This window comes from Mesitornis unicolor, unplaced genomic scaffold (genome assembly GCF_000695765.1).
Source record: "Mesitornis unicolor isolate BGI_N332 unplaced genomic scaffold, ASM69576v1 scaffold3722, whole genome shotgun sequence".
NCBI lineage: Eukaryota > Metazoa > Chordata > Aves > Mesitornithiformes > Mesitornithidae > Mesitornis > Mesitornis unicolor.
This window is the reverse complement of record NW_010169733.1, coordinates 1-9746: the sequence shown is the minus strand read 5'-3', so window position 1 is coordinate 9746 and position 9746 is coordinate 1. Positions and strand designations below refer to the sequence as shown.

Here is a 9746-nt window from a genome sequence, read left to right as displayed (position 1 = left end):
CACACCCCACAGACAGGCTAAGGCAGCAGTGTAGGTTACTGCTATCAAATGGCACAGAACGAGTAATAAAAGTATCTGTAAACACATAAAAAATGATGCACTTGTTCAGGTCCTCCTCCTCGGATCCTGCGTGTTCCTCTATCCTTCTCACATTTCTTGAACACTGCAGTCATGGTTCCCAACTTTCCGCAGCTCCTTTTCAGTCTGCACACAATTCTTCTCATTGCCCTGCTCTTCTTCTCACTTTCCAGCATTATCTCAGGCTCTGTTTTTATTAATTTTGAATAGGATATTCAAAAAAATAGGAATGTTTTTTCAGAAAAACATCCCAGCCTTCCAAACCAGGACTATATTCACCTCAAAGCTGAAAATCTCAGAGCTCAGCAACTCTACACACAGCTTCTACGAGAGCATTTCTCAACTGTGAGCAGAGTTTCAATTATTTTTTAATCATATTGACATTAATATAAAGTGAAACTTTCAGATTCCAGAAAATATCCCACATGAGATTCTAATAATTTATGATATACAAAATCAAATTTTAAAAAAATCTTTTTTACATTTATGGCTTTTAGCATTTGAAAAACCATTTATAAGCATCTACTTAGAAAATAATTGCAAATAGATGGTGTTACTGCAAAAGAGTTAAAAAATATCTTGATAGTTTTAAGAACATTTTAATCAATATAATCTGTATTATTTTCTGATTTTCTATAACGATTTATTTTATGGGCATTTATTTATGCTAAACATATTTATTATTTTCAGATTTTCTATAACAATTTATTCACTTTATGGCCATTTATTTATGCTAAAGATACTTATTCAGCCAGTTGATCATATCCTCTCTTCCTTCCTCAATATAAGGTTTATCTTGAGGATTGATATCTTCTCTTTTGCGATGTACAAACCCATGCGTCTGTCCAGGGTAGATTTTAACTTTATAATCAACTTTACAGTTTTGTTTAAGTTTCTGCTCCAGTAAGGTGACCTGTAACACAGAATGTTCCATGTTGGCAGAGTACAGAGTTAACATGTTACGTATCCACAGTCCTCAAATCGCCCTGCTTTTTTACTTTTCTGGGAGACAGACACAGTGTGTCCTTGCCATTGTTTTCTCTTCTACTAATTTTATTCTCAAATGCATTTCCATTACTACACTTTCTTTATTTAACTAGGCTTTTTTTCTCTAGTAAAATAACAGCATGTGAGTGTATAAAACTGCAAAAAAGTATATGGGTTACTGTAATAATACCTGTAAAGGTAAAAACACTTATTGCTTAGTGTCATGAGAAGGTTAGCATGTAGCAAACAGTGTACAAGTTACTGCTGGTAGACCTCACACACAAAAAAAAATGGGGCAAGATTTTGAATTAATTTGAAATTGAGAGGCACAAACACAAAATCATCTGTTCAAAGTTACTGCCATTTTTAGCAGGAAAATCAAAGCCAAAAACACTCAGTGAAGGCATGCCTTCCTCTTTGATCCCCTCAGTAGATAATAATCTTTCTCCAACCATTCTCCATCTGGGCTCCCCAGGAAGGCTTTTGACAAGTGCACCAGAAAGGAGAAGCTCTGTAGGACAGTGGGAGAAGGAAAAGGATAGTGACAAGATTTTTTATTTCTCTTGCAACTAGTGATTCTACTGGTACAGCTGGGGACTTTCTGCTGATTTTATGCAACATCAGTGTGATTGAAGAGGGTTTCCTAACTTAGACTTGACAGTAGTCTTCCTTTGACTGCCATTATGGATTCTGGCTCCTTTTCTCAAAGGAGCTTCAGTATATAAAACATCCATATTTTGCAGCAGCCACAGAAAACATTTTTAGTGCCACTGTAAAACATTTTGGTTTCAGGATAAACAAGATAAATTTGTGTAAATCTGCTGTAAGTGTTAGTGAGAGAGGAAGAAAAGTGCAAATCAATTTTCTAGTTTATCTTAATTAAATTACAAATTAATTTAGTTTCTCTTAATTAAATTACAAATTAATTTAGTTTCTCTTAATTAAATTAACCAAATTACAAAACAAGCATGAAAAGGATAAAAAGACTAATATCTCTGACAGGAAACTCACCTGCTCCAATGGAATGTGGTCATCCTTTTCAGCAAAAATGAAAAAGGTGGGGTTAAGCAAACTGGATCTGTCCTCAAAGAACCTGATCACTCCTAGGGAAGAAGGAGAGGCCTATAAAATGAGTCATGCTACTGAAAGTGGTTAGATCACTACTAAAGCTACACCGTCAAAATCAAATATCACACAGTATCACAGAATCACAGAATCTCAGGAGTTGGAAGGGACCTCTGAAGATCATCCAGTCCAACCTCCCTGCCAGAGCAGGATCACCTAGACTAGGTCACACAGGAATGCATCCAGGCGGGTTTTGAATGTCTCTAAAGAAGGAGACTCCACAACCTCTCTAGGCAGCCTGTTCCAGTGCTCTGTAACCCTCACAGTGAAAAAGTTTTTCCTCATGTTCAGAATGAACCTCCTATGCTCCAGCTTGCTCCCATTGCCCCTTGTCCTGTCATTGGCTGCCACTGAGAAGAGCTTGGCTCCTTCCTCCTGACACTCACCCTTTACAAATTTATAAACATGAATGAGGTCACCCCTCAGTCTCCTCTTCTCCAAGCTAAAGAGACCCAGCTCCCTCAGCTGTTCCTCATAAGAGAGATGCTCCACTCCCTCAATCATCTTTGTGGCTCTGCACTGGACTCTTTCAAGCAATTCCCTGTCCTTTTTCAACTGAGGGGCCCAGAACTGAACACAGTACTCCAAATGTGGTCTCACCAGGGCAGAGTAGAGGGGGAGGAGAACCTCTCTCAACCTACTAACCACCCCCCTCCTGATACACCCCAGGATGCCATTGGCCTTCTTGGCCACAAGGGCACAGTGCTGGCTCATGGTCATCCTGCTGTCCACCAACACCTCCAGGGCCCTTTCCCCTGTGCTGGCCCTCAGCAGGTCAGTCCCCAGCTGATACTGACATATGGGGCTGTTCTTTCCCAGATGCAAGACTCTACACTTGCCCTTGCTGAATTTCATTAAATTTCTTTCCTCCCAACTCTCCAGCCTGTCCAGATCTCACTGAATGGCAGCACAGCCTTCTGGAGTGTCAGCCACTCCTCCCAGTTTTGTGTTGTCAGCAAACTTGCTGACAGTGCACACTGTTCCCTTGTGCAGGTCATTGATGAATATATTGAATAGTACTGGTCCCAGTACCGACCCCTGGGGGACCCTACTAGATACAGGCCTCCAACTGGACTCTGTCCCATTGATCACAACTCTCTGACTTCTTTCCTTTAACCAGTTCACAATCCACCTCACTACCTGATCATCTAGACCGCATGTCCTCAGATTAGCTGCAAGGATGCTATGGGAGACTGTCAAATGCTTTACTGAAATAAAGATAAACCACATCCACTGCCCTACCAGCATCTATCCACCTGGGTATGTCCTTGATGATCAGTTATTGCTGATCAGCTTGTAATGGAATTAAACTTTGATTAAAAGTCCCTTTTGTTGTGAGAACTTCCTGTGATATGCGATGTCATTAAAGACAGAAAGACCAGCTCTGTCCAAAAATGTCAAGGAAAAAATCACTTTGCGTTTGCCCCATTCTCATGGACTTCTTTGGGCACCTGCTTCTGACTACTATCAGAGACAGCGTTCTGTGAAAGACACTTCAGAGCTGCTCGCCTCTAGCCTGGCATGCCCATTTTTAAGATAATTTTGAATACTCATTCTTTCAGATATATGGCTAGGATTTCAGTGTACATTTATTTATACTGATATAAATTCATGACAAATTGATATTTTTATTTTTGACGATTCAATATATTTATGAGTTTAAGTAACAGTGAAACTAACTAGCTAACACCCTGGCCACTCTTTTCATTAGTGGAATTATTACAGTAGAAAAGTAAAAAATTAGCAGGTAGCATTGATGAATTGACTCAACTGATCAGCAAAACAGTGCAGCAAAATAGTCCCCATAAGCTTTCTGGGAAAATACCTTCACCTTCCTTTCACCTCAAATGAATATAGACTGCTCTAGGTTATACAGAAATACAGAGGTTTATAACGAACCTATTAAAGGTCGCATAAATGCATTAAGAATGGAAGACTAAGAGCGCAAGGGTTAGAACAGACCGTTAAAAAATGTTTCACATTGGTAGCAAGGGACCTCTGCTAGCAGTAACATTGAGGCATAAGTTGTTCATGTCATGACTCGAAGGTCTGCAGCCTGTGCAGACCCCAGCCCAGATGACTCATCAGCAAAAGACCCCTCACGGGACAGCAAAATGTTGCAGTGTATCACTACTGCTATGTCTCTCCCTGCTGGCCCAACAGGGGAAGAGAGTACAGATGTGTCAAACAGGTTCTCCAAACAATGAAACCAGACAGTGGGCAGCAACCTGTCCTAAGGCTTATGCAGGCTGAGGTAAGCAAGATACTGAGGCACAGATACACCTCGTAGTACCTGCTGGCTTCTAAAAGATACACAAGATCCATCCAGAAATCATTTTGTCATTGCCAGCCATGAGGAACCTGAGCCATAGTGATACCTTGGCATTTGTACCCTCTGTACAAATGCCAAGTGTACAACCCTTTGTACACTCTGTTGCACAGCGGCAATCCTGGCCATGTCACTTGAATACATAGATCTTGCTGGCTATGATTATCTCAGTGAGTGCACAAAATCAAATTGCTTAAAGAGTTTGGATAATAAAATCACCTTCTTCTTCCATAGGATGTTTCACTGAATTTTGTTAGAGGAATCCCTACAGAATAAGCTCCTGCTCTGGTCATGTCTGCTCACAATGTAATAAGCATTTGAGACTTACCATAGAGGGACACTCCTGTCTTTAACTGAGGATTTTTCAGCATCAGATGTTGTACTGCTGCTCCACCCCAGCAGAACCCAATGACACCAATCTTCTTTGCACCGCACTGTTCCCTTAGATACTTCAGGACGACATCAACTTCTCTGAGACATGTAAATGAAAGTGTATTAAGGCTCTAGCTCTGTTTTCCTGGCCTCCAAGGTGGGATGCTGCTGGGTATTGGCCTGCTTGTGGGAGGTGGTGAGTGACTGCCTTTGCATTACTCCTGTTTTTACTCATTCCTTCACTTACTAAACTGTCTTTATCTCAACCCGTGGGTTTTCTTGCTTTTTTTTTCCTCCTGTTGTCTCCTCTGGCCTTCTCTGGGGGTTGAGCAAGCAGATGTATGGGTGCTTGGCTGCTGGCTGGGGTCAACCCACAACAACACTTTACTATTATTCATTTCTAAAATATAAGAGAAACTCCAGGGAAGAAGACAAAGGAGAAAATGTGTACAGTCACTTCCTAGATCACTGTTACTAGAACCTAAGGTGACTTTAAAAACAGCAATCCAATTAATTTCACATGTGGCAATAGTTGACTTACAGACTAACTTAAACTTAATGAAGTTTGAGACACACAGCCAGCCAAGAGCATCCCATCATCACAGGTGTGACTATAGGTAAAATGTCTCCTGTGGAGAAGACAAATATTTTACAGAATTGCAGAAGCAAATTAGAAAATGCTGCTTCAAAATCAGCAGTAACACTATGAATTAAGCTATGTGTCAGAAAAAAATGGGGAAAATGTAACTGGAAGAATAGCAAAGTAGTATGCCTTGAACTAGCTGGGATCTGATAGGGAGTAGGACTATTTTTCTGTAGTTAAGTAGTGTTTGGGGGCTATATTTGCACCATAGTTGAAACCCATGAAAGTTGTGCCTGCCTGCAGGAACTGAATCAAACTAAAGTGGAATGAGTGAGCTGTATCTTCTAGCCTTTGTTCATTCTTCTCTTTTGAGTCATTAATCTCACTTTTACTTTCTTCACAGGTAAACAGTGGTCACTTATTCTTCTTCAAAGTTCTACTTTTCTTCAAAAAGCACTCCTCACATAACTATGAGCCTGACCCATGAACTGCATGAAATTCCTGTTTCCTGTATTTGACCCATTAATAATTTAGGAATTAATCTTTCCTCTTTACTGAGGCCAAAACTCCTACTAAAGAAGGATATCCACTTGCTGGACAAGGAACAATATTTGTACTTGTCTATTTTGCCGGAATCTCGAGTTTTCAGCCAATCATTGAAAGACGCCCAGTCATTAGAAAGTTTCCAAGCTTCTTGTCCCACAAAAAAATCTGGGCAGATGGCTCTGCAAGAAAAATGAAAACATGTTACACCCATGAAATAGTACTGAGATAGGATTAAAGGGAAGTCCATGTGTACTATACAACAAATTCATTTTGTTGAATACACATAGAATTTAATCTACATCAAAGCACTATACAAGCAACCCTCATTATTTTTCTATGTCTAATAGGGAGACTTAGCATAACTTTCAGACTCATTTTGCCCTGTTAAAATCCATTAATTAATTTGAACAAATTGTTCACTGCAATTGAGAATCCTTAGTGGTTTCCTACTGATTTTTAAAAAAAGAAACCCCTGTTTTTACATGGTATGTACATTTGGGCGAGAAGGAATGCTAGCCCAGTAATACAGGAAAGAGGATAACCAATAGGCTTTTCACATATTTGAGAAGTTGTTTCTTTCTGTGCTACAAGCTGGTACACTTCACCTTTGCAGAATTACTTTTAGCTTCTCTGGAATTTTTACCGTAACAGTGAAGCTTCACAGATGGTACGTTGGGAGGGAGGAAGCAGGCTGCTTTGGGCTCACGGGGAATGAAAGATTCACAATAAGATTTTTCTCTTTTTCTCCTCTCTTCCTCTGTGCTTACCTACTATGTCATTACAGTAGGACTACTCACCTGTGTTAGATTTCTTGCACTGTTTTAACAAACAGGAAACTCTTTAGAGAAAGATGTATGGGAAGCCTATGAAATTATTTGTGTTTGTATGGTTTATATAAAAAAGGAAATAGTTGGTTCAACAAACTTTCTTATTAAAAAGACACTTTGAAAACAGTAGTATTTCTTACATGTATCCATTAGTGGTTAGCATATCAACCATGTATCTGGTGTTTGGGAGTTGCCATCCAAATATGTCATGAATCACAATCACAGCTTTCTCTGTGTTAGCAGATGGTTTGCAAACATACGCCTTGATGTGCTCAACTTGTACTTCCTGCCCACGGCCTCCATAGTCAAACCTGTCTCCAATATCACATGGGCAGGGCCTCAATTCGTTAGCCATGTGTGATACTAAAGAACAAAAAATACTCAGTTGTGAATATCCCAGCATACCATATTGAAAAACATCAAAATACAGTGGTACCATGGATTATTGATTTTTTTAAATCATTACAGTAATTTTGTGAACATACCGATTACTGTTAGATGTAAAAAGCAACATTAGTCAATAAGCCAATTGGTTTGTTTTTCATAAATAATAATCTTGTTAGAGTTATGTTATGAACTCTTCAGCAGGGACCTGGTACATAACTAGGACTTCTGTGCCCTACAGTAAGTAATAAAGAAAAATAAAGTTATGACCAACCAGCCAGACAACCATCACAAATTATTTAGACAGTGATGAAGCCAGTACTTTTGCTCTTCATCATGTGTATGTCCTTGTCGAAAATGCATAACTTACTTCAGTATAGACTGTAAAGGCTTAATACATGAAACCATTTCGAAGCAAAAAAAAAACCAAACCCAAAACCAAATAACACAGCTACTGTGTAGAAAGATACAATTACACTTAGATTAAATGTTGTATTTTCCTCCAGAGACTTAAAATATTCCATAGCTGACCTTTTCAGTGTCAAGAAATCCTTTTTCTAAACAAGCGTTAGCATCAGATGTTGCAGACTTTTGAAGGAGGATACTTATGAAGGTGCCAAGAAAAATATACCAGCGAAAGCCAGAGTATAAAATAGTATTTATCTAATAATAAATAAGGAATACATTCAAACTCCAAGAAAAAAAAAACCTGAATATAAGGAAAAATTCCTTCAATTGATCCAAATATTTTATGAAGAAAAAAACAATAGGGTATGGTTAATCTTTTACAAACTATTGCTTAAAAGAAAACAAACAAGTAAATCACAAAGGTCTAAATATGCCAGCCAAATCTGACACTGATGTATGAAGCTACCAGGTGTCAAGCTAATGATATTATGCCACTGACCTTAGGTTAACCACTGGTTGAATTGGCATTGCTGCAAAATGACCCGAATAATTTATCTGAATATGCACAGAGCATCTCTAAATTACTAAAGAATGTAGAAAGAATTTAGATAATGCTTTACCTAATCTCTCCACAGATAAATTGTGTGTACTGTCTAAGAAAACTTTGCTAGTACAGCAACAAGGATGTTCAAACATGACTATGCTAAATATACTCACAGAGGGAAATGGGAGAAAGAAGGTTACTGAACACAGTGACTTCCATAGACGTGGCATTGAAGGGACAGCTTTAGGAAAACAAACAAGAAAACAACCCTACAGCCAGGAGATTTGCACAGACTTCCAGGAAGCAAGATATTCTGGATTTGCAGAGTTTAAAATTCAGAATATCCCAAACATTATTAGCAGGGCTAGGCTTGCAGATCCTGTAAGATTCCATTTCCACAGATCACAGAATCACAGAATATTAGGAGTTGGAAGGGACCTCGAAAGATTATCCAGTCCAACCCCCCTGCCAGAGCAGGATCACCTAGACTAGGTCACACAGGAAGGCGTCCAGGCGGGTTTTGAATGTCTCCAGAGAAGGAGACTCCACAACCTCTCTGGACAGCCTGTTCCAGTGCTCTGTAACCCTCACAGTGAAAAAGTTTTTCCTCATGTTCACATGGAACCGCCTATACTCCAGCTAAATTCAAGACAAACTGATGTTATTGAAATATTCCTTAACAATTAATCCCTCTCCCTTACATCCAACAAAGCCATTCTTTTAGGAAGATCTGTAAACCTTGATGTAAGCTTTGGTGTTCCACCATCCCCACCTGCCAGCATTTGAGCCTTTGAAGACGTGTGGCTCTTTCACTTTCAATGCACTTCCTGAGTCATCCTCCTGAGAGGTCTTCCTCACTACTGGAGGAAAACTAAAAGGTTTCTGAGCCATCACCTCAAACAATTAGGGATGAAAGTGGCACTCTGATGGCATTTAAATGAGCACACGGTCTTTAAAAAAAGCACGTAGGCAAATCGAAAGTTTCCCAGACATGCTGAGTCAGACCTCAGCACGCACTATTTTCACATTTGTCAAAAGGAAAAGCTGTGAAAGTTTAAAACAAAACAAAATAAACTCCACACATACCTGTAGCACAGCAAGTGTGTGATAGAGAGGCAAGTCGCAAGAGCCCAGTGTGCACAGTTACCACTGAACGTGATCCCAAAAGAAAGCGCTAACTCATAAAACAAAAGGGGTGAGGGCAAAGATCAGGTTTCTTCCAGTTACAGTTACATAAGTTACTGCCTTTATCTTTGCATGTCAGTCACAAAGTTAAAAGTTCACACTTTTTAAAGCCGTTAATTTTATTCCTAGTGTAGGCAGGGCACACTACTGTGAGGAGTATGGCTATAGCTGGGTGCCAGACCTTTTTTTTTTAGCTTACACAAAATGGTGTTAAGCATTGGAGGCTTTTTCTTTTCAGCTTAGGAAACATGTAGACTTAGCTGAGCAATTAATTTAGAGATTTTTTTTTTTAAAGGGTGTTCCTTTGTTTCTAAAAATTGAGGTAGTAGCATTTTAAAACATTACATCAGCATTATTATTATTATTATTATTATTATT

The 9746-nt window shown here is 39.2% G+C and overlaps 1 protein-coding gene across 1 annotated transcript; it reads right to left on the bottom strand.

Moving 5' to 3' along the window:
- Nucleotides 1-746: 746 nt before the first annotated feature.
- CMBL (carboxymethylenebutenolidase homolog (Pseudomonas)) lies at nt 747-7204 on the bottom strand. Its single transcript, XM_010179443.1, has 5 exons — nt 6988-7204; nt 6092-6199; nt 4848-4990; nt 2077-2168; nt 747-991 (listed from the first exon to the last, which is right to left on the bottom strand). The coding sequence occupies exons 1-5, from the start codon at nt 7200-7202 to the stop codon at nt 812-814; spliced, it is 738 nt and encodes a 245-aa protein (XP_010177745.1). The 5' UTR covers nt 7203-7204; the 3' UTR covers nt 747-811.
- Between the last annotated feature and the right edge of the window lie 2542 nt (nt 7205-9746).